We start from the raw sequence: 25,271 nt of genomic DNA, 5'->3' as shown, positions 1-25,271 counted from the left end.
AAAACAGCATGTATGTGTATGAAATAGGTTAATGTACGTGTATGATGTTGATTCATCTAATGCACTACCCCCCTTCGGGGCTCGTGCATTAGATGCATATATAATGCACATTTAGCACAACATGGGAGTTTATCATGCTCTATCGCACTGCAATTTGCACCCCAAAATTTGCCTGTTGCGATGCAACAGGTAAAAGTGTGGTGCAAAATTGCGCTACCTAATGCTAATTGTACTAACTTTATGTGTTGATTGTCTGAGACTGCACTTCAAGTTGCTCTGCGTCAGATAAAATTGCACAACTTTCAAAATGGGGTGCAAAAACGCAGCCCAAGGTAAAAAAATTAATTCCAAGATTGGATGCAGCATTCCCATTGTGCTGGTTGCCAGTTTAACCATACAGTGTATGCAAAAACGATGCCAGTGAATTGGCTGTACATTAATGGTGTGTTTTTGTACCTGACAGTCATTTAAAAAAATGTAATATACACCATGATGTTTATACAATATACATCATGTATAAAACCAAATAGTTTTTTGTTTCACAATATTTTTGTACAAATCATAGCTTATCCTTATTTTCCATATTGCTCACACCTGATGTTTCGCCATTACCATTAGAGCCTTCCTCAGATTCAGATAGCAGTTGCTGCATCCACATTTCAGAATACATGCCTTGTTTTTCTAGCAATTCTTCATGTCTGTAACAGAAAATGGTAAAAATTTGAAGGTATTTTTATCATATGAAATGTTTTTAATGCAAAAGATAAAAGAACAATCAGTTTTTCTGTGCAAATATTTGTCTGTCTGCTTAACCAAATGATCAACAAGCCTACATCGACTGCTCATTGCCAGAAGTGGGTAAGTGCAATAGCTGCCATGTCTTGAAAAACTAATCAGGTGATTAGCAGATGTGTATCATAGCTGCCACCAGGTTTCGTTACCATGCGCCCGACGGATCTTGAGATAGTCTGTCCACAAACTCCGCTATCAATTTGCGCTGATTTTCAGATAAATTATGCAAATTAGCTATGTTAATTTGCATATTTTTCACCGAAAACATACGGTTACTGAGCAAACTTGGATACCCTTCCTCCCACCAAGTAGCGTCGCCGTAAGTCTTACGGTTCCCCAGATACAGCTCGGACGGACACACATACATCCACACACACACCCCACACCCCCCCACACACGCATGCGGACAGACAGAAATAGTGATTACTAAGTCCCATCCTGAACAAAGTTCAGGCGAGACAAAAAACTACAATGCTCGTCAATTAATCATATTTTGAAATTAAGTGTCTTTTGTACACGTTCCGGAAATGTTTCACTGAATAAGACGCTCTTAAAGATTCCATAATATAGGACCAGCTGTACGGACAGCGTGATCGGTGAAAACCCGGCTATTTTTAGTCAAGTTATAGTTATTAGCGTTTCTTGTTTGGTAATCATGAATATTAGATCGTAGGGTAAATAAACTGTCAAATAAGCTCGGTAATTCATTAATACTGTTCTTATACATAAAAACTCCCAGTTCTAATTTATAGGTGTCATTGTTTGCTAAAATGTTATATTTGGCAAACAAGGGGGCTGTATGACTTCTGTAATGACTACTGGCAACTGTCCGTATCGCCCATTTTTGGAGTTTAACTTACCCTGTTCACACTTAAAGGAGGATTTCGTGATCCTAGCATCCTCTTTTTATGACATTTTTCAGTACATATCCACGAAAAAAGCCTATTCCCAAAATTTCAGTTGATTCCGATTTTGCATTTATGAGTTATGCATGATTATGTGTATTACACTGGTCCATAGACAATGCGTTGTAATTTCGTTCTGGTGCACCAGAACGAAATTCAAATTTCACGATATCTTTGCAAAACAATTAATCTGCAAGAAATATTTTGTACATAAACATTATGTAGCCAGAGGTTTCCAGTGATATAAAAATCTCAACTTTTTTTTGAGAAAAGTGGGGGATGAGGCTGTGGATCACGAAATGCCCCTTTAAGACACAACTTAAGTATATTATGACTATGGTGAAATTAATGACAACTTTTGCTCAGACAGAATGTGGTATATTCACAGACTTCTACAGACCATGTATCAACAGTCAAAGTCCCTGTGCATTGTATGCTGTGAATTCTCGAATATTCATGAGGGCCGATTGTTCGATCGTGCCATGTCTAACAATCACACCAGCCTTGCATGCCTTCGTGTATACGAGATAGAGTGTTGCATGCATAATGCGATAGACCGTAAAAATACGCAGTAAGTGCGTAGCAGTTTTGCCTGTCGCATTTCATGGAACAATCGGCCTTCATTATCGGGTGATGCTGAGACTTTGACTGCTTGTACGCGGTCTATTATCTTTTCCATCCTTGGGTATATTACTGACCTTCCTCTTTCTATAATCTCCCCATCTCTTAGCACACATATCATATCGGAGTTGATGATGGTAGATAACCGATGAGCGACGACTATTGTAGTACGATTGGCACACACATTGGAAAGAGAAGCCTGGATGTTACGTTCTGTCTTGGTATCGAGAGCTGAGGTTGCCTGTGTTGGAGAGAACAATAGAATAAGATTATATTAAACAATTAAGAAAAATATCGATGACTATATATCGTCAGCCTGCTACGCTAATTGCCTAAGTCATATTTTGTAATTTTGAGAACAAAGAACAAAATGTGGTTCAGCATGCATAAGTTACGTAATCACCCTAATTATTTCAGATTATTCCCTTTCATTTGTATCATTATCATTTGTTCTTGTGCAAAGATTGGTGAATAAATAGGTTTAAATGCCTATTTGAACCATCTTTTGTACTTAGTTCTCAAAATTACAAAATATGACTTGGACAATTAGCGTAGCAGGCTGACGATATGACTTTAGTGGTATGATCGGTTCACTTAAAGGGGCATTTCGTGATCCACAGCCTCATCCCCCACTTTTCCCCAAAAAGTTGAGATTTTTACACCACTGGATACCTCTGGCTACATAATGTTTATGTACCAAATATTTCTTGCAGATTAATTCGTTTAGCAAAAATATCGCTAAATTTGAATTTCGTTCTGGTGCACCAGAACGAAATTACAACACATTGTCTATGGAGCAGTGTAATACACATAATCATGCATAACTCGCATAAGCGCACAATTGGAATCAGCTGAAATTTTGGAAATAAGCTTTTTTCGTGGATATCTACTGAAAAATGTCATAAAAAGAGGATGCTAGGATCACGAAATCCTCCTTTAAAGTCAAAGTGTTTTCATTATTTTATGCAAAGAAACACACCCTAATATATTTCCACCATATTAAGTGTTACTTGTGGGGGCCCCCAAAAAAACCCAACCCAACATTTATCTGTAAAAGAGCGAAATTGAATTAGGGATTCAATCATGTTTCACCGTTGTTCATCACCGATTAACAATGATGCATCTGCGTCGTCTACGTGGTTTACGTGGTTTACTTAATCGGTGATGAACAACGGTGAAACGTGATTGAATCCCTTTCAACAACAAAAAGAAGCTAAAGATCGTATAATTCACGATTATTTCACGAGGAATGTCAGTTAATCATTGCCACTCAACAGCCTTACAAAAACTTCAATGATTTCTCTGTTGATATCAGCAATAAAACTACAGAATAAACGGCAATTTTTAGCCGCTACCTAAAAAAATACTGAATTCAACTTGTAAGCTTGCATACGCACAAAGGTTCCGGGCATGACAAATTTTATGCGCTCTCGCATAACGCGTAATCTCGTTCGCGTATACGCTACAGTAAAAGTGTGGATTCATCACGGATTAACAACCGTTGGCTCCTGTACAAAGGTATAGAAAGAGTTGTTGAACAATAACTGACTTATTTTAGCTCTCCAAGGATATAACCTATTTTGCCTTCCAAGAGCAACAAGCAATATTTTGATGAAAACAAACAGGAAAACATAACTTTAGATTAATGCAAAAAAGTTGAATATGTAATGAGTGCCTCATGTTAGGTTTTGGAATTATATTTTGAGTGCCAGAAGTGGGTAAGTGCAATTGCTGCCCTGTGAACATTCAGCAATTTACACACATACTCCAGTATATTGTACTTATCTACAAATGGCAGCCAGTGCACTTACCCACTCCTGGCACTGAACAGTCGATTTACAGAGGAATCCAAACACATGACAAAAATGTTTATCTCAGGAGGGCATTAGATTTGAATTATTCATCAGGTGATAATAAGGTTGCTCCTGGAAGCATCTCAAGTCCCACTACCCTTAAGACTTTACACATTAAGGGATCTGGAATGAGCGTTTTGGACGTTTCGACAGTATTTTTTGTGGGACACGAGAGCACATCAGACGTATCAAATTGCATTCTGAATACGAAGGATGTCTTTCTGATATCAAATAATGTTCATGTTTTGAAATTCATGATATAATACAAATTTTATGACAAATTATTAAAATTTGATATTTTTCACATTTTTGATATATAACAGTCCTCGAAGTAAATTTCATAAATCTAATGACATATTCTTAAAGTGTATGTAGCTGCATGGAGGAAAAGCGGACGAACAATTGAAAATTTTGACCTTTCATATTGAAGATATGGATTTTTGTCCCAAAAAGACCTAATTTTTTGGTGTTTTGGGGAAACATCCATATCTTCAATACTGAAAGGTCAAAATTTTCAATTGATCGTCGGCTTTTCATCCCACCTACATACACTTTAAGTATAAATCATCAGATTTATAAAGTTTACTTTGAGTACTGTTAAATATCAAAAATATCAATTTTTAATCATTTGCCATAAAATGTGTATTACATTGCAAATTTCAAAAAATCAAAATTATTTGATATCAGAAGGACATTCTTCGTATTCAGAATGCAATTTGATGTCTGATGTGCTCTAATGTCCCACAATAAATACTGTCCAAACGTTCATACCCACCCCTTAACAGCACGAATTTGTAATGACAAAAGGCAGCTTTCGCACATATGTCTTTCTTGCACTTACATGACGATATATCACTTACCTCCCGGGTTGTAGCTAGCCAAATTTTAGTGCCGGCTAAAATTAAGAGAAAATGGAATCAGAATGCCAATTACTTGACAGTATTGGCATTTGACAGCTGTTTTGAGGACAATCATTTTAGTGCTGGTCGGCAAGACCTATAATTCCCTTGAGTGCCGGTCGGTCAGGCTGAGTACTGGTTACTGCCAGCGCCGACCAGGGTCTTAGCTAGAAATTAAGGGTTGCCCGTCATTTGAATAAAATTGCTTGTCCTAATTTGACCTTTAAAACATTTACCAGACATCAATAGCCCATTGGGGGTTCAAAGAGTTCAAATATGTGCTGATATGGCCTTGTTCTACAAATTGGGTCTACTAAAAAGGTCAATTAGCTTCTCAAAACATACAATTTATAATATAGCATCTGTCAAAGGCATTAATTTTGCCCGTCCCAGGAGCAAACTTGCCGTCTAAAATGACGGCCAGACGGGTGGCTAGCTAAGACCCTGGCGCCGACCACTGTGGCTACAATCCTGCTTACCTCATCTAATAGAACAAACTCAGGTGCTTTGAGAATTGTTCTTGCAATTGCTACTCTCTGTTTCTCTCCTCCGCTAAGTTTAAGTCCCCTCTCACCAACTACTGTATTATAACCTGTTTAGACAAAATATGCAAAATACAGATTGGTTTTAACTTTTGAGGAGGAAAAGTAGTTTCACAGACTAGTAATAGTTTCAAATGGGCTATTCCATTTAAAATCCACATACCCTCTGTGGAAGATTTCACTGCCATCTCCATTCCAGTTGCACCTTGTTTTCTGTTATAGTCCTAGTGAAAATTGTTGAAGAATGCACTTCTTTCCCAAGTCACATATATGAGTATGACTCACTTTTGACGTCTGGGAAAGAAACTACACCTATCCGGAAGCCAGTTTCCCAAGAAAGTGGGTTAGCTGTTCAGATCTGATGAGATGGACAAAATATTAGTCTTACCGCAATCCTGGAAAAAATTGTGTTTTGAACACTTACTCTTTCCATATTCTTCTTATCATAGTGCGCACGCTACATGCATATGAGTCACTGGAAACTAAGAATTATAATAGTGTTGTCGCAATGCTCATCTTACGCGTACCCCTCCCCTTTGCCCACCACAAACAATGTTGGGAGAAGAAATGGTGAAGATGAGCATATTGGGTATGCCAACATTGTACATTGTACATTTCCAATATAGGCCTTTAAAAGTGTTTGAATAATTATTTCTAAGATTGTGGTTGAGTGAAAATGATTATTTGAAGAACTGACCTCGAAGAACAGACCTCATCACAGCTCTTACCTTCAGGGAATGTTTCAATTCTTTTATGGATATCGGATGCATTTGCTGCATCTTCTACCTCCTGGTCTGTGCAGTTGATTTTACCATATCTGATATTGTACCTGAAAGCAGACAGAAATACATTAAAAGTTGAAGAAATCATATGAACACGACTTTGGTGTGTGGTTTATGGATCGCAACTGTTTCATCAATTCACAGGTTTGTAGATTTTCATCCTTGCTTGATGGCAAATACGTATGCCCACCTACCTGTAAGCCCCACCAAAGGTAAAGCATGAACATTTCCAACATCAGATGTTTGTGCACCATCCATGGACATTGTGTATAAATAATGTCATTTAACCCATCACCTATGGGCTGTTTTTTACACTTTTTGAATATGCTGGGCCTTTTGGAACATCCTGGGCCTCAAGATTAAAAAAAAAATAATACAAATAAACAAACATGCTTTCCTCTCAATGTATTGTAATTTGTAATCATTTGCAAGTAGTTATGACGTACAAGGTTTCTGGGCCACAATTGGATAGCATGGAAAATTTGTAATTCCACATTTTGGGGATGCCTTGCCATTCACCCCCCCCCTTCCCTTTCCACACAAACATCCATTTACAAATACCAGAAGAACTAAACACTGACCTACTGGTAGAAATAAACTACTTAATTAATCATTTTTATATATCATGATAAAAAATTATCAAAAATTAAAATACACTTACATAATCTTTTGGTTAAATAGTACTGTGTCCTGTGGCACGACTCCAATCACTTTTCTCAAGGAGCTCTGAGAAACCTGATAAAAATAATGAAGAACAGTATATAATAGCTACATTCATTTTATTTGCAGTGGAAAAAGAAACAACCAAAAAACATCTAGAAACACTTTCTGGTAAGGAAAACAGATGAAACTGCTAAGTAGGGATGGACGAGAACTAGAAACACCATCACAAAGAACAAAAGGATTTTGTCAACATCTAGAAACACTACAGGATCATCAGTCTACCAACATCATTACACCACTGATGGCAGAGAATGGTTTCTCTGAAATATTTGGTTAAAAAACTGAGTGTTGACAGTATTATAACTATTTCTGATGCTATTGGCCATTTCCATTTCTCCTGGGTTTGATGTGATGTATTCTGAGATTTCTATTATTAGAATTACTAGCGGGATACCCGCGCTTTACGCAGGTCCCCGCTAGATGTGTAAATGGGAATGTTCACTATAACAGGAAGAATTACTGAACAGGTAGAATCATTGAAAAGGTTTTTTTTTTGCTGTGGTCGTGGAGGGAGAGCACATACTTGTAATATGCTCTCATTTTTGTTATTATTTTGAGCCCTAATTGTATATTTGGCTCACATTTTGTGGCTTCAATGTCATCAATAGACTCTGCAGCATCCTTAGATGTGTTTTGGTGAGTTTTCTCCATCAGTATTTGAGAAAAAACTTGAGACTTTAAGCTGCCTGTCCATCACTTCCGGTCTTGAATTGTAAACACCACGAATTCGGCAGACTTGACAGCTTTTGTAACACATCTTAAGCTTTACTACATCTAGCTTGTTTATGGTTGTCATCAACTGTATATATTACCAAGTGCTCCCAAATGATATATTTGGACTTGTACATGAGCTGAGACTTTATGGCAGTATCATGTCAGTAAGCTTATCATTTTAAGCTTTACCCTTTGACTTCACATACCGTATTTCTGTATTTTGAACATCAATGGACATGGCCGCCCTCTTCGGGAAACAGTCAGCCATCATTTATACTATCATCATTTTATCATTGTCACTAAGACTTTTCTTCAGCAATGATTCTCTGAGAGCTCCGCCTGTTCCACCATGTAAGCTCTCCAATTATATAAAATGGACTGTCTCCAGAGACTACACTGCAGGTTGGTCAACACCAACCCAACTGCATTCAAATCATAACATTCAGTATCCTCTAAATTATGCCCTCATAAGATCCGTGACGTTCATGTTAACCCCGGCCACGCATGTCAAACACGACCCCAGCAGATTTCAGTCTATTCCCTAAGAAAGGTCTCAACTTTCTTCATGTCAACACCAGATCCCTAATACCCAAACTTTCAAACCTCAAAGTTATCGCCCAACAAACCAATGCAGCTGTCATCGCAATTACGGAAACTATGCTTGATTCATCGGTTACTGACAATGAGATTGGTATCGACAATTACAACGTCTTACGATGCGATAGGAACCAGAATGGTGGTGGCGCCTGCTTATATATAAGAAGCGACCTGGCTTTTAATCTTCGCAATGACCTTATGAGTGAAGGCGATAATGAAGTGGTTTGGTGTGATTTGTTGTTGCCCAAGTCCAAGCCCATCTTACTTGGTGTGATATACAGGTCACAGATATTTACTGATGTTATAACCAGATTAGATAAAATCTTTAATACTCTTCCACTTGAACAGGAAACCTACATACTTGGTGACTTTAATATTTGCACTTTAGAAGAGTCTGTGCATAATTCCAGCACAACTAGATCTTACCTTAACAGACTTTCTGGTGCAGGTTTTGAAAATGTCATCAAAGAGCCTACCCGTGTAACTGCAACAACCGAATCCTGTATCGATCACATTTTATGTAACAATCTTGACAAGGTTTTTCAGTGTGGTGTCATGCCTCACGGGTTTTAGTGATCATTTTCTGGTGTACTGCACTAGAAAGTCTGTTAGGGTTCCATTGAATTCTCAAAATATTATTCAGTATTAGATCAATGAAGCAATACTCTGTTGAATCTTTTAGAAATATGCTATCAAACTGTGACTGGTCAACTGTTCTAAACTGTGAGTGTGTCAATACTGCCTGGATCAATTTTAAAATCATATTGACTAATGTTCTAGACCAAATTGCACCCGAAGAGATGTGCGATTAAAATACGCACAGAGCCCTGGATGACCCCAGCTATTCTCGAAAAGATACGGAAGCGTGATACGATCAGGAAAATGGTTCTCAAAGGTAGTAGTGACTATTTCTATCAGGATTTCACTGCATTACGCAATGAAGTCCAGAGGGATATCAAAAATGCGAAGGCTTCATTCTTTCAATCGAAACTCGAGGATAGCATGGGTAATCCTAAGAAGCTCTGGGAACATCTAAAACTTCTGGGTTACAGTGACAAATCCAAAAGTAAAGGGAAAATCGTCTTAGACATTGCTGGTAATTTGTGTTACGACACTCTTTCTGTTTGCAACCACATCAACAATTTTTTCACAAATATTGCCTCAACACTGGTCAGTAAATTGCCCTCTCCACTCAAGAAATTTGGCACGGACTCGGTGACTTTTAAACAATTCTATTTGGACAAAGGTGTGACTCCTAATGAGTTTGATCTTGAGTTAGTTACCGAAGATTTTATACTCAAGGCTTTATCCAATCTTGATGCTCATAAAGGTGCTGGTTTGGACGGGTTGGCGCCCAAGTTTTTGAAAGATGGGGCCCCCCAACTTACCTCTGTTGTCACCCATATTGTTAATCTATCAATTGTCACCAAGACTGTGCCGGATGACTTGAAGTGTGCCAAAATAATTCCCCTTTACAAAAAGAACAGTAGATTGGACGTGGGCAATTACAGGCCAGTGAGCATTCTGAGTTGTATTTCAAAAATTCTTGAAAGATGTATTTTTGTTCAGCTTGATGAATACCTAAGAGAAAAACAGATTTTATACCAATACCAATCTGGCTTCCGTCCAGGCTTTTCCACAGAAACCTGCCTTATTCATTTGACTGATTATATAAAATCTGAGCTTTCAAAGGGCAATTATGTTGGGATGCTGTTACTAGATGTACAGAAAGCTTTTGACAGCGTAAACCATAATATTTTGTGTTCTAAACTTGAGTGCATGGGAATCAACCCTGGTTGGTTTAGATCATATTTGTCCAACAGGCAACAACTTGTCTCGGTTGATGGCATTTCATCGGATTTCATGAAAATTACCTGTGGGGTTCCACAAGGTAGTTTATTGGGTCCCCTGCTGTACCTTTGCTACAGCAATGACATGGTGTCCTCCGTGCACAATAAACTATTACTATATGCCGACGACAGTGTCATCTTAGTTTAGGACAAAGATGACACTGTCGCTTCCCATGAACTCAACAAAGAACTTCAATCATGTAATCAGTGGCTAATCGACAATGAATTATCCCTGCATGTGGGTAAGACCGAGTGTATTTTATTTGGCTCTCATGTGAAATTAAAGAGAGCCACTGATTTTAACATCAATTATAACGGGCAAGTTATCTGCTCCCAAGATAGTATTAATTATCTCTTGGAATCACAATGGATCAAACACTCTCGGGTGACAACATGGTTGATGTTCTTGTCAGGAAAGTCATTGGGCGTCTTAAGTTTCTTTATAGGCATTCAAACTATCTCAATCAAACCCTTCGCAAAAATTTGTGTGCTGCTCTCATACAGTGTCACCTTGATTACTGCTGTTCAGCATGGTTTGTTGGTATCAGTACCAGAGCTAAACACAAATTACAGATCACCCAAAACAAAATAGTCCGCTTTATTCTAAATTTGTCTCCCAGGACCCACATTGATCAGTTGACTCGTAACTCCATTAAACTTCTAAATTCTCAGGACCGTGCTAAACAATTAAGGCTTAACCACGTATTCAACATCTTCAATGATACTGGTTCTGGTTCTGGTTCTTTACAGTTCAACACCCCAAGTGGGGAAAAGTGAACCGGTTGCGGTGTGTGTGCTTTTTGTTGCTTATTACTTGAACAGCTGCTGTAGTTGAGCTTTGAATGCGATTGGGTCAGATATGGTTATTGTGTCTTCTGGTAGTGAGTTCCACTCCGTAACGGATCGTGGTATGAAGGAATATTTGTAGCAGTCCTTGGATGGTTGTGGTTGAATAAATGACTTGCTGTGTGACTTGCGAGTAAAGCGCGTTACCGGGTGCAGTAGGGTTCGAACTGGGACGGCTAGGTGACCTTCGTGTGCTTTCTGGAATAGGCTTAGACGAGATATCTTCCGTCTGGTAGCAAGTAGCGGCCAGTCCAGGTCTTGTAGCATGTCGGTGACACTGCTGCGCTTGTCATAGTTGTTTTTGACAAAGCGGGCGGCTCTGCGCTGCACAGCTTCAAGATGGTAGATTTGGTCCACGGTGTAAGGGTCCCATATTGCTGCGCAGTATTCCAGCGAAGGTCTAACGAGTGATTTGTAGGCAATGTTCTTGATTTCCTCAGTACATCCCCGTAAGTTACGTTTGATAAAACCCAGCGATCTGTTAGCTTTTGCAGCTGTGCGATTGATGTGACAATTCCATTTCAAATTGCTAGCAATATCAACACCAAGGTATGTATGTGAGTTTGTTTCTTCAAGGAATGTACCGTTTAATGAGTATTTGTGTTGTTTGGGGTGTTTGGAGTTTGTGATCTTTAAAACAAAACACTTGTCAGTGTTAAACGCCATACACCATGTCTGCTCCCAGCTACAAAGTCGGTCAAGGTCACGTTGAAGTAGGTCTGCGTCTGCGTCGCTGCTGACGGGTCTGTAAATTACACAGTCGTCAGCAAAAAGTCGGACGGTGGAGGTGATCTGGTCTGGTAGGTCATTGATATATAATAAAAGAGCAACGGACCGAGCACTGTGCCCTCATGGAACGCCTGATTGGACACGCACCCAGTCCGAAGCATCACCTCCAAGAACAACCTTTTGCTTTCTATGCATCAGGAAGTTGGTAATCCATGTGTGAGTCGGTCCCTGTATACCATAATGGGCAAGTTTCAGCAAAAGCCTTTGATGTGCTACCACATCGAATGCCTTGCTGAAATCCATTATGATAGCGTCTGTCTGTCGCCCCTTGTCGAGGGATTTGGCGAAGTCATTAATGGTCAAAATCAGTTGAGATTCGCATGATCGATTTGGGCGAAAGCCATGTTGGTGGTCATTCAATATATCATATTTGTCTAGATGGTTCATGACACTTTCGAATGGATGACATGTTCCATCACCTTACAACATATAGAGGTAAGCGATACCGGCCTATAGTTGGAGGGTTTAGTGCGATCTCCTTTTTGAAGATTGGAGTAACATTGGCACTCCTCCAATCTTCAGGCAAATTTCCTGTCTCAAGTGATTTCCGAAAGATGGTCGCCAGGGCTGGCGCAATCTCCTTTGCCCCCATCTTAAGGATACGTGCAGGCACGCCGTCAGGTCCTGTCGCTTTGTTTGGGTCAAGATCGGTCAGTAGCTTTGTGATACCATTTGTGGATATGTGTATGTCAGGCATGCATGGAAACTTTGGGCCTGGTATGTGTGGGAGATTATCAACTATTTCCTGTCGAAAGACCGACTCAAATTGTTGGTTTAGAATGTCAGCCTTTTGACATTCTCAGAGATAAGAGTACCATCACTTTTTAAAGTTGGGACACCAAAGGAGTCTCTTTTAGACTCTTAATGAAGGAATAGAATTTCTTCATTGACTCTGAACATGTATCTCTGACATACTGACGATAGTTCCGACGCGATTGCCGGTTCAATTCTTTGTGAAGTGATCGAAAGATCTCCCAGTCATCGGTGTTATTTGAGTGTTTGGCCTTAATAAAAGCTTTTTTTTCTTTTTCCTGTAGATCCGTGATACATTACGATTGAACCACGGGGGCTTTTGTGAGGAGTAACTACCTTGGTAGGGATGTTTTTATCCATGGTACCTTTGACCCTAGAGCAGAAGTCATCCCACAAATCATCCACTGTGACCATATCTGAACAGATATCTTGAAAGTCACTGCTTATGTCTGTGAGATCTTCTTTAATGGCTGACCAATCTGCCTTGTGATAAAGGTGAATTCTCCTAGGTTTGGACCTATTTACTTTAGGACGGGTGTTAATTGTGACCAGTGGGATACCAGTATGGTCACTCATCCCAGGTAAAATCCTCACTCTGTCCATCAAGGTAGGGTTTGACATAAAGAAGAGGTCTAGTATATTAGAACCACGAGTTGGCTCTCTAACTAACTGCTCTAGACCAAAGTCATTTGCTATTTCTAGCAACTGCCTTGATAATCCCGGTTTGGGACAACCCGGGATGGTGGTCTAGTTCTCCCAATCAATATGTGAAAGATTAAAATCTCCAGCCACCCATATGTTACGATCTTTGTTAACATCAATCTTGGAAAGAGATAACTGTAGTTGGTCTAAGATATCACTTCCTGATTCCGGGGGTCTATAAAAGCACCAAGGAGAATCCTTTTGGAACCGACTAGTTCCAGTTGTGCCCAGAGTATTTCACACTCAGTATCTAAATCGGCACGATGTGACATGATAATGTCATTTTTCATGCATATGAAAACACCACCGTATCTTTGGCCATGATCATTGAGAGGCCTATCCTTACGGATAACAGAGTAATTTGATGGGAAAATTTCACTGTTGCTGATGTCATCAGTCAACCATGACTCTGTTCCTATGAGAATATCGGGACTGTTTACATCCAGACAAATTGCTAATTCGGCAACTTTATTGCACACGCTCTGGAAATTTATGATCATGACTTTGACTGGTTTATTTCTAGAAGGGGTACCAGTACCAAGACTACTTTTGGTAGCCGGGGGTTTATCAGACCATCTAGTACGCCTACCAAAAACATTGTTAGCAGTTGGTATGTGAATTGGTGATGATGCAGCCAAGGGAGATTTTATGTCATCTTCACTACTTATAGAAGCGAGTACTCTATAACTATTATCAGTTATCGTGGACCATGATGTAAACAACGAACTTGCAAAGTTCGGTAAGCCCAAGTACATACCCAGGTGACACTACTGTCCTCCAAGGCTGCATAAGTTTGAGTGCTCATATTCAAACATTTGGCATGGAACCATGCATCACACGCATCACAACCAACTGCGTAACATGACCAATCACATTCCTCATTACAAATTTTGCAAGGAAATTCAGGACCTGGGTTGGTCTCTACATCGCCAGCTTGCATAACAATTATCAAACAGAAATAAGTGAGGACCAGTTGGCGGGGACTACTACGATGGTCAGATAATCCAGATTTGGTTCTAAATCTAAGCTTACAAAGCAACAATTTGATATCAGCAGGAAAATACTTGTAATCAAAAGTCATATTTGTAATGTCAGAATACTTTTCCAGATCATATATGTTTGTAAACATTGGTGTATAATATATATAACAATAGTAATACATGTAATTACATAATGGTACGGTATCAAAAATACAACATGTATGGTATGAATATACAATATAATCATCAGTATTGGATACGTGCGCATTCAGATGATGTACAGAATTTACACTGGGTTTTACATGGATGTCAATCACTTCTTGCATACATAAGAATATAAAAATTGCAAGTAACACTATGTTGAACAAGATGACCTTCATGGTGGAGAGACGCAAGGTCACCTTCACACATCCCAGCCCTACTTTCAACCACACCCGGTGTTACGCTATGGCTAGCACTGCATGTTGGACGCCATCTTGGATTGGTATATCATCACACAATAACAACAATTTTTAGATAGAAAATACCTGACCCAGATGAAAAATGCTGGCTCAAAAAGCTCACCACTTTGTGGTTAAGATATTTATAAACCACAGTACTGATAAATAAAGTGCGGATGGCTGAAAAGATGGTAGATTTCAGCCGATTTTTGAGCAGCAGCTAGATGACGTGACTGCTAGATGACGTGACTGCTCACCGCCTCAGAAACAACTTCATTAGAACCTCAAGTGTTCATACCCATCGTACCAGATCTAGTAATTTTAATTTCTTTGTGCCCAGAGTCAAAGGTATTGCCAACAAGTCCTTCTACTATAATGCCATCTTAGATTGGAATGACTTGCCGCCTCAAATTCAGTCCATAAGCAACAGGATGGCTTTCAAAAAAGGCTGTCAAAAACACCTGGCTGATAGTGCTTTGAAGCAGGAATCTGCAGAATTTATACGTATGTAGGCTTATGTCAAAATGTCTTTTTTCTATTTTCCTCCACGTCCACAGCCATTTTTTGTTTTGGGACCCCATTGGAAATAAGCCTGCATACGTAGCCAGGCTTTTATGGGCTATCCTTGCCTTGCAACTTTTGGTGTTGTGGCGTGTATGCCGTTCCAATCTGGGATGGCATTTTGTGGTTTGTGCACATTTTATTATTGTTGTTAAATTTTGATGCATTGTACTTGATGTCTTACCATTTTTCTGTATTTTTGTATATGTTGCAATGCTAAATAAAAACTAAACTAAACTAAACTACATTTTATTTATCTAAATCTGTCTCTTCTTACATTTCCATTTTTTCTTTCTTTTCTTTTCTTTCTTTCTTTCTTTTCCGCCCATTTAGTTACTTTAACCTGTAGGCCAATACTCGTACCTTTTTTGTCCTCATTTTAATTTCATTTTACTTTATTATACCGCTTCATGTTGTTTATACAACACACATCTTTTTCCCGTTCTTATTACGTCTTCTCATAGCGTGTCTGCGGACGTGTTCATCGGGTGACCCGCCCATGTACCTTTTTGTCCTTTCTTTTTACTTCTTTCCGTATCATGTCCAATGGTCTCTGGCTACTTAAGTCGCGTGGCTCTCTGCGCCGTTCTGCAGCGCATTGGCGTAGTCGCGATTACGCACGCTGGCGCCGACTCGCTGCCTGCCAGCTGCAGTGACGCGTAGGCTGACAACCGATTTTCATAATAAAAACCGTGTTTTTACCCATATTTTCACTGTTTTTGCAGCCAATTCTTGACCGATTTCAACCAAATAAATTCCAGTCCATTCCCCGTATATTCCCCGATCTCCCATATGAATTTGGCGACATTTGAATCAAAACTGACGGAGCCTTTCTATCTTCATACTAACATACAACATTAGCCTATTTATAGTAAGATGACCAAACACACAAAAACAAGGTCAATATTGTAAACTGTAACTTGTGGAAGGAAAAGTCTGCAAAAATTGTCTCTTTTTCAGTAATCACTAACCTGTGTTATATCTTGTCCATCTATAAATATATGTCCACCTTGGATGTCATAAAATCGGAATATCAGTCTGATTATGGTACTTTTGCCAGCACCTGATGGACCAACCTGCATTATAAAATACAATAAAATAATCAATAAAATTTAACCAAACATACAACATGGTACAAAGGGCACTCAAGTATTAAGACAAATAAAGCTGATGCCCAAGAGGAATGGTATGGTTTCTATAAAGGAGATTCCAAGGCTTGATATATGTAAGGAGTGTCATATCCACCCTGTGTGCATGATTGTTCTTGGGAGGGGGAAAATGTGCAAACTCCCGTTTTGATATATTGTTGACCTAAATTCAAAAATAGCAAGAGCTATGGAAATATAAATGCGATTATTGGCTTCCTTGATTCCTTTCCTATAAGATCAGCGAATTTATAAATGAGTTGTGCTATCACAAGGTTGTACATAAAACCTGTGCCCAAATTAAGCCATTAAGGCGACGTAAAAACAAACCTGCTCTAAAAACAAACCTGCTCTATGGGTTAACAGACCTTTCAAGTACAATAATATTATTACGGTAGTCCCTTTTGGGAATGACCATAGATGGCCTATAAAATCTGTAAAAAAATTACACATTTTTCCTTCTCACTAACTACACTCACTTTTTTTTTTTTCAGTCAAAATTTAAAAAAAACCAACTCCAAATGCATGCAGCCAAAAAATAAAATACAATTTACATACATGTATCCCAAAGTCTGGGTTGAGTTGAGCCCATAAAACCTTTTTTTCTTCGGCTAACACAGATTTATGAAGTATAAATTGCCTTCTACTTACAAAAGCAACGGTCTGTCCAGGCTCAACAGTAAAACTGACGTTCTTCAAGATTGGTTTTCTGTTTTTAAAAAATTATAAATTATAATGATGGTATGGAATAGGAACTTGCAACAGATACATTATAGACTTTTTTCTATGACTTCACAATTCATAAAATTGGGACCAAAAGACAGCCTGTAGTATATTGGGTCTAGATGTAAACAATTAAGACACGCAATATGAAAAACACACCTTTTTTTTATTTCCACACCAATTTTTACAAAATAGATTGTTCAAATGTGGTCCGCATTGTTTAAACTCGTATTGAGCCTACAAAATAGAAAACAAATGAAAATGTTATAATCTCTTGACACTTCATTTTCATCACATGCTTATTTACATTGTGTGGCAGAACGAGCATAAAGCAAATCCTGCAATAGTCACACACGCAGGCCACAGTGTGTGTCGGACAAACAGATCTTTTGTGTTGGCTCTGCATTTGGCATTTGCACACGAATCACTCCCAATCTGTGAGTTCACACAGGCTGTCTCTAGGCAACTCTCACAAAAATGCATAATATAATCTACAGTAGGCCATGCCTACTGCATTGTTAAAGAGCTGAATGGACCAAAGTGCAACTTTCAAAATTGCATTTTTTTCTTACATGAGCCATTGTGACCAAACACGATGATGTGTGACATTGTAAACTTAACCAGCTGAGTCAAACAAAATGTGCTACTACCAAATACTTTCATAATTTCTTAATTTTGTAGAAAACTTTCTCAGTGATTCTAAAAACTAAAAAAGTCTCTGGGGGAAACTTAAAACTTGTGAACCCATCATTTGCGTACTTACTATTCATTATATTATCAAAGACAGAGATAAAAAGATTTTATCGTGTGTGACGTTATCTGTCAATCAAACTCGAACACGGTTTGTTTACAAGTGTTGTGATGATGACTTGCTGAACGTGGCGGTATAACCGGGCGCATTATTGTTAATTTTGCATCTTCAAACATGCAAACCATCTCAAAAGTTAGGTCTTTGTAGTAGAAAACTTTCTTTGGCGAAGGCACCATGTCAACAATGCCTAGAAAAGCTGCTTTTTGCCTTGTAAAAGTACATAATTTTTCGCCATTTGCTGCTATACCTTTTCTCCGATCGGCACCAGATAAATCGGCCTTCCTTTTACGCGCTATTAACCTGTGTAAACCAATCAAGGATCATAATTGACAGTGACATCAGACGCGATAAAATCTTTTTACCTCTGTCTTTGATAATAGTAGAAACTGACATTATCAAATTCTATACTGAACCCATCATTTACATACTTACTGTTCGTTATAGTAAAAGCTGACATTATCAAACTCTATTCTGCCTTTAACAACTTCCAGTATTCTTGCACGCTCCAAATCAGATACCTACAATAAATAGTATTTTAGTTAAACCATTGTCAGTATAACCATAATCATCTTCAGTTGGGCCTTTTTTCCCAAAATATACCCAATATTTGTGGATGAAAGGCCAAACTCTATGGAGTTTCTTCCATGAAACCATGATTAAACGTACTTGGAAGACTATTTAGAGAGTATATTCAGGCCCTTCTTTTACACACAAGAACATTTTTACACACAAGGAAGACCTCATATTTGTAAAATGGTGGATTTGGGTCGTCCTTCCACGGAGGCAGATGTACGGAAGAGTGTAATAATAAAAGATAAATCTCATAATGCTATCTTTAGCCTTTTGTTTACATTAAAATGACGCATTTTGTAAAGATAGATTGGCCGTTTTATGTATAAATAGCACAAACATTTGGAAAAGGGCTCAAACAAATAATAAAGACACTGATACGATGATGAAATTGCATAAGTCGGGGAATATCTGCGTCGCAATGTTTTGTTTTGATTTTAGAAATGTGACCTTAAAATTTCTGACGTTAGACATTATCATTGAAATCAACAAAAGATATTTCAGCAGTATATGGCAAAATTCTTTCTCTAGAGTGTTTTAGACATGTATGTGAAATAGCTTCAACAATGATTCGCTGCATAATGGTAAAACAGCCTTGACCTGAAAAAGGCGAGAGGTGCCATATTTATGGATTCAGGCTAAATTCAAAATTTGTATAAAAGCGTTTGGTTTTTGATCGATTACAAAAATTCATTTTTGTTATTAAAAGAAATTGTATCTGGCGTGAATTACACTACAATTTTTATTCCTAGGGCTCTTTGATTTCTTTAAATATTTTTTTTAATGATAGAGTGAATCCCCTGGCCCTCTATAATTACGCACAAAATATTGACCCCCCCTTAAATCCAAAAATATGACACATTTTGGGGACAACCAAAATGCTTTGAGGACAAGCAGAATTTATGCTTTAGTTGTCCTCAGGACAACCTCCATATTTTCCTTATTTCGGACACTGCTTGCAACACATTCATTGCTGAGAGTGACTTTTGAAAAAAAAATAGGTTTAATCAAAGGGTGTGGTTTATATTACATGGCAGAATGCTTATCAACATTATACATAACTGTGTGTTTTATTTTGTATTATCTTACTAGTGGTAATCTCATTCCAACATTATTGTCTTTGCATATGATTCAAAAAACCACCCAAGTCCAGAATTTAAAATGAACCCCACGAAGTCCCTGAAATGCTAATCGTCATACCTAATACAGTTTAACTCACCCATTTGCATGTACAACTTACCATATTGACCAGGCAAATCTAACTGAAGGAATTAAAATGATACACTTCCCATGGACTTGGGTGGGTTTTGGATTCATGTATTCAATTATTAACCGCTCATCCAAGGTTGTCAAAATACTTCCTGTACGCTTACCTGTCGAGTGACTTTACATGCATGCATGTGGGAAATTGAGCATCAAAAGTATCCAAAATGTGCACCAAAATTATATTATGATGCTATTTCATAGTGGGCAGATGTATAGATATTAAAAATACTTCACAATAACCACCTGCAAATGCCTTTAAAAGACCAAGTTTGAGATAACAGTAATTCTGTCTCAAATTCGTATTTGTTGCCGGCGGTCACCATGTTCAGATGGCCATGTTTACTCAGTTAGTGCATCCTCAAAAACATTTTGTCAATATAATATATAGACACATTTTATGTTATGAGGGCGCACTAACTGTGAGTAACTAAATACTTTCAGACGGTGATTGATGTCTAAAACAATGTAAAAAATAAGCGCCCACCCAAAATGCCTATTGGAATGAATAAGGTACTTAATATCTAATAAAACAAGTCTCATTACTCACATCTTGCTTTTCTTCCATCAGTACAAGCATGTTCTCCATATCAACAAATGCAGCTTGAATCATTCTGTAAACAAAGATACAAATCCAATACAACAATAAAACCATTTCATAATGGACTCTAAGCACAATTAGGTCAAGTTTAAGTTAAAGGGGCATAGCCCGATCACTAATAGCCTCATCCCCAGAACCCCAGATTTTACCGGAAGTGGTATAAAGTTTGGTATCAAAAGAAGGATACTATATTTCTCATTCACCCTGTGAAATTTCAAGGCTCAAAGATATTTAGTTTGAATGTTATGAATGAAAAGGAGCGCCTTTTTGGTCGACCAATTAATTAATACACAGTGTTTCTATGAGGCTAGCAAATTACATTGTTAAGCTCTCATATCAAAATTGAAACAGCGGCATGAAACATCACAGATGAGAATTTGTGGTAAAGGTCATTCAATCAAGAAGAAAACTTTATATAGTTAAATCGGGCCATGCTTATCAATTTGTAATCATTTGCCATAAAATGTGTATTACATTGCGAATTTCAAAAAATCAAAATTATTTGATATCAGAAGGACATTCTTCGTATTCAGAATGCAATTCGATAATGTCCCACAATTAATACTGTCCAAACGTTCATACCCCAGCCCTTAATGGATTTCATATTTGCTGCTTATCTCAAGATTTGCAAGACCTGTTGAATTATTTAAATTCCATAACACCTGTTCAATAAGAATCATGTGTTTTTATTTATTTTTCACTGCTAATGTGAATTTACAAAAGATAATGAAGCTAGCTACCAATTCGCCGGGCAATTAGCATCACCTAAATGAATCTGAAGCTTACCTATAGTATGTTCCAAAGTAGTTTAACGGGCTGTACAGTTGCAAGATATAGGTTGAAAACAAGACATAGTCACCTCCCTGATGGAGAGACAAAAAATAAAGTCACTAAATACACATTGTAAAGTATTATTCCGATTTCCTTTTACAAATTAAGCGTACTGCTAGCCATCCAGCGCGTATTATTTTGCACATGGTCCAATGCACACGCTAGACGTCGCGCACGTATACACGATGGTTAATTTGTAAAAGGAAATCTGAATAATACTTTACTTGGTTTAACATAATATATTCACAATTCAGTTATATATCAAAGGGGCACGATATATCACAGTTGTATGTCCCACCTGTCTCTTGTACATTGTGGTAGCAAAACAATTACAATAATTAGAGAATAAAGGTATTGTTTTTAACCGCTGGAGTACATCTATCATCTCATATAACATGGGCGACATCATTATTTTAAGTAAAACAATGAGGCGAAGCCGAGTTGTTTTACGCCAAAAATAATGATGTCGCCTCGTGTTATATGAGACGATAGATGCACGACAACAGCAAAAAAAAACACCTTTATTCTTGATTCTTAGACAATTCAATTCAAATAGAAATATCATAAGTAATTAAATCCTACATTTTATAAGGAACTACCTAGGGCTTAAAATCGATCAGTCCCGTTGTTGCTATCGCCTCCCGATTGGTTCAAATGGCGAAGCACGCGTATCGCGTTGATGCACACACGCTGACCCATGTGATATCGTGTCATATCACACGGGTAAGAACAACTGAGATTGCAGGAACGTTCTCAAGTGTTTAAGAATCAGTTATATATCAAAGGGGCACGATATATCACAGTTGTATGTCCCACTGGTCTCTTGTACATTGTGGTAGCAAAACACTTACAATAATTTATGATATTTAACTCCTTATGCGGGTGTCGACTGCAGACAGCAGACGACAAATTTCATTTCTTTTTTAAAAATTAAAAAATGTAAATTGTCATGAACATATGTGGAATCATCATGAAAAATGCATTAAAATAAGTACAAACAAGTACCTATGATTGGTTCAGTGGTTCTTAAGATTGCTTTTGATATTTTATGAAAATATCTCAAAACTTGAATTTTTATGTTAAAACCTATGGCTAGCATGCAGAGCATTAAGGAACCACACAGGGTACTTATGACTTTGCTAAACATATTCTCTGTCAGTGACATAGATTTCTTTTTGACATTGGGGGATGGGGTTGGAAAAAAATTCATGAAGCATAGTAAATCCAGCACCTTTTGGTGACAGAATTCGTGCTCGAAAAATTTCGCCAATTTGGAGCTAAAATATGGTGCAAAAGTGGAATAAATTTGTGTGAAGCGCGCAAAAATTTGCACTTTGGGGGCTAAAATGGCCAAATATGAGGTTCATTTGGTCAGAAACCAACATACAGCAGTCAACATTGGGCGGATGCTTGTATGGACCATTCCCCCTGGCAAAATATTGGGGATTTATCCCTGCCACCCCCGGGATCTACGCCTATGTTCTCTGTGCTCATCCTCATGCAACTATTTATAACTGCGCAGTATGTATTCCAAACATATTTGTGTGCATTTTTATTTTGTAACAAACAATGCTTTCATCAATTGCTGCCAAGCCTTTTTTTCTAACAGCTTGTTCTTCCACACAGAGTTCTATCAGCACCTTGAAAGTCACAAGAATGGTATGAGATATGAAACTTGTAGGTATTTACTAAACTGTGTGAATGCAAGCCCAATCGGTATTAATAGCCGTCCTACGAGTACAAGAAAACTTGCTTCTGAGAATCAGCAAAATCAACCAAATCGTGCATGGAAAAAAAACTCAAGTACTATAGGGAGTATAGTTAATGAAACTTTCTAATGATCTATTTTCAGATTAATGACAAGTGTTCTTGGAAACTTTGAAAATCCATTTAAAATGGACTATTCCAGTTGAAATCCATACACCCCTATGGAAGACATGACCTTAATCTCCCACACAGGAGGTGTAGATTTCAAATGGAGTCACCCATTCAGGTAACACCATTGAAATTCACACTCCCTACATTGTATGTGGAAGATTAAAATCATGTCCCACATAGGGGGGGGGGTGTGAATTTCAACTGGAATTACCTTATTAGCTATGTGAGGTAAATCTTTAAAAGTGGGATGCAATTTAGCACCTCAAGAAAGAAAAATTATGATTATGCTTTTTGAAAAATGTAAAAAATATGTCAAAATAAGTTTGATGGTATTCCACTTACAGTAAGGTCTCCTTTTGAAACAAGATATGCACATAACATACTGCCCACCAACAAACCACCGCAAATGATTACATTCTGTGCTGAATTCAGCACCACCAGTGAGGCCAACGACTTCCACTCACTTTTCTGATGAGAGAAAAGATAATAATAAATTAACATTTCTGTGCCCACAAATAAACTCAAACAAGAGTTTCTGTTTATGTATTGGGGTTTTTTTTGACAGCGAAGCAGCAATTGAAAAGTGTATTTCGCATATAGTCTTTTCAACTATTTGATTCGTTTTTTAAATCGAGAACCGCTTGTTTTTGTTTGTTTTTTCATTTTCTACTGAGACAAACTTTTTTGTCTTAAACTAATCACTCTTAAAGCTGAATTTATACTTGATCGCTTTTGCAGAAAAGCGATTCTCACACATGCTCAGTGTTTACTTCCGTTTTCAGAGTGTCAAACCGATCAATTGATAAAAAACCCCAAGGAAAAAACGATGTCGCTTTTGCAAGATGAAGAAATCTCAACTTCCCAGCGATTTCGCAACACATGAATGCATCAACCAATCATTTCCAACCACCTGGATTTATTATTTTGCCAATTAATTTACCTTCTTGATTATTAACTTTCGGTGATGAATTAATTCAAAGCAATAATTATTGACAGCAATGGATGTTCTAAAAATGTATTTTGTGGCATTTTGAATATTTAAATTGTTGTCTGCAATCACTATCCCTGTGATAAGTATAAACAGGGTTTGATTTACTGTAAAAAAATTGTGTAGCAATTATTAGTGAAAACATTATTTAGGTGATGTTCTTATGGTATTAGCATTTGTTTACATAATTGTAAAAAATTGCTATACAAGCTGAAATTTGGGAAGCTAGGCGATTGAGTATAAATTGAGTTTAATACATACCTGGTAGTCTGTGATAGCCTCATCGTACCTCTCCACTTCAAACTCTTCATTTCCATAGTATTTCACCTGTAAAGGCAGTATCATAATGCTACATTAGTACACTTTAACATTTCCATTTTTACTCAAAATTACATCAAGCAGAAAAAACATGCTACTATCTTCTAACAAATAATTATAGGTTAATGAACGTGTATTACTTGTTGGAAGAGAAATTAGACAAAATAATGCACACGCGCTGATGTTGATCAACATCAGCGCAAGTGCATTATTTTGTCTAATTTCTCGAAAACAAGTAATACAAGTTCATTAACCTATTTCATACACGAGAAGAAAAATCATGTGATATTTGCTGTTTTTATATAACAAAATTATCACTAAAAATATTAGAAAATAGAACCAAATATAAATGCATCAACCCGCCCGAAAAAAGGAATCAAGCCTACGCGCCGCGAACGCCGGCGAAAACACTGCGGAGTGCAATTAGACACAATTAATGCATGGTTTGGATTTTTCTAACGCTTGCTCTGATTGGTTCTCGCTATCTTAGAGTGTATGAATGATGAATAAGACACTGACACGATGATGAAATTGCGTAAGTCGGAAAATATTTGAGTCTCAATGTTTTGTTTTGGTTTTTTGGAATCTGACCTGTAAATTTACGACTTCATAACATTATCATTCGAAATCAACAAAAGATATTTCAACAATATATGGCCTCATTCTTTTTCTGGACTTTTTTGTATGTATGCGAAATAGGTTCCACAATGGTTTGACCTAAAAAAGGTGAGAGGGGCCATATTTACAGTTTCAGGCTAACTTCAAAATTGATATAAAACATTTGTTTTTTGATT

At 37.7% G+C, this 25,271-nt stretch overlaps 1 protein-coding gene across 1 annotated transcript in view; it reads right to left on the bottom strand.

The window, feature by feature from the left end:
* Window positions 1-237: 237 nt before the first annotated feature.
* LOC140150757 (ATP-binding cassette sub-family B member 6-like) overlaps window positions 238-25,271 on the bottom strand; it is a 43,074-nt gene continuing 18,040 nt past the window's right edge. Inside the window, exons 9-20 of the mRNA XM_072172860.1 lie at window positions 24,421-24,486; window positions 23,514-23,639; window positions 21,249-21,325; window positions 20,412-20,475; window positions 18,461-18,546; window positions 17,146-17,203; window positions 16,321-16,425; window positions 7,056-7,129; window positions 6,341-6,441; window positions 5,550-5,662; window positions 2,396-2,559; window positions 238-698 (exon numbers count right to left, since the gene is read on the bottom strand). Coding sequence (XP_072028961.1) covers window positions 560-698; window positions 2,396-2,559; window positions 5,550-5,662; window positions 6,341-6,441; window positions 7,056-7,129; window positions 16,321-16,425; window positions 17,146-17,203; window positions 18,461-18,546; window positions 20,412-20,475; window positions 21,249-21,325; window positions 23,514-23,639; window positions 24,421-24,486 — 1,173 coding nt within the window. The 3' untranslated portion in view covers window positions 238-559. The remainder of the gene's footprint in view (window positions 699-2,395; window positions 2,560-5,549; window positions 5,663-6,340; window positions 6,442-7,055; window positions 7,130-16,320; window positions 16,426-17,145; window positions 17,204-18,460; window positions 18,547-20,411; window positions 20,476-21,248; window positions 21,326-23,513; window positions 23,640-24,420; window positions 24,487-25,271) is intronic.

Source organism: Amphiura filiformis, chromosome 4 (genome assembly GCF_039555335.1).
Source record: "Amphiura filiformis chromosome 4, Afil_fr2py, whole genome shotgun sequence".
In the NCBI taxonomy this organism is placed as follows: domain Eukaryota; kingdom Metazoa; phylum Echinodermata; class Ophiuroidea; order Amphilepidida; family Amphiuridae; genus Amphiura; species Amphiura filiformis.
The sequence above is the reverse complement of the archived record's forward strand: the minus strand, read 5'-3'. Positions and strand labels throughout refer to the sequence as shown.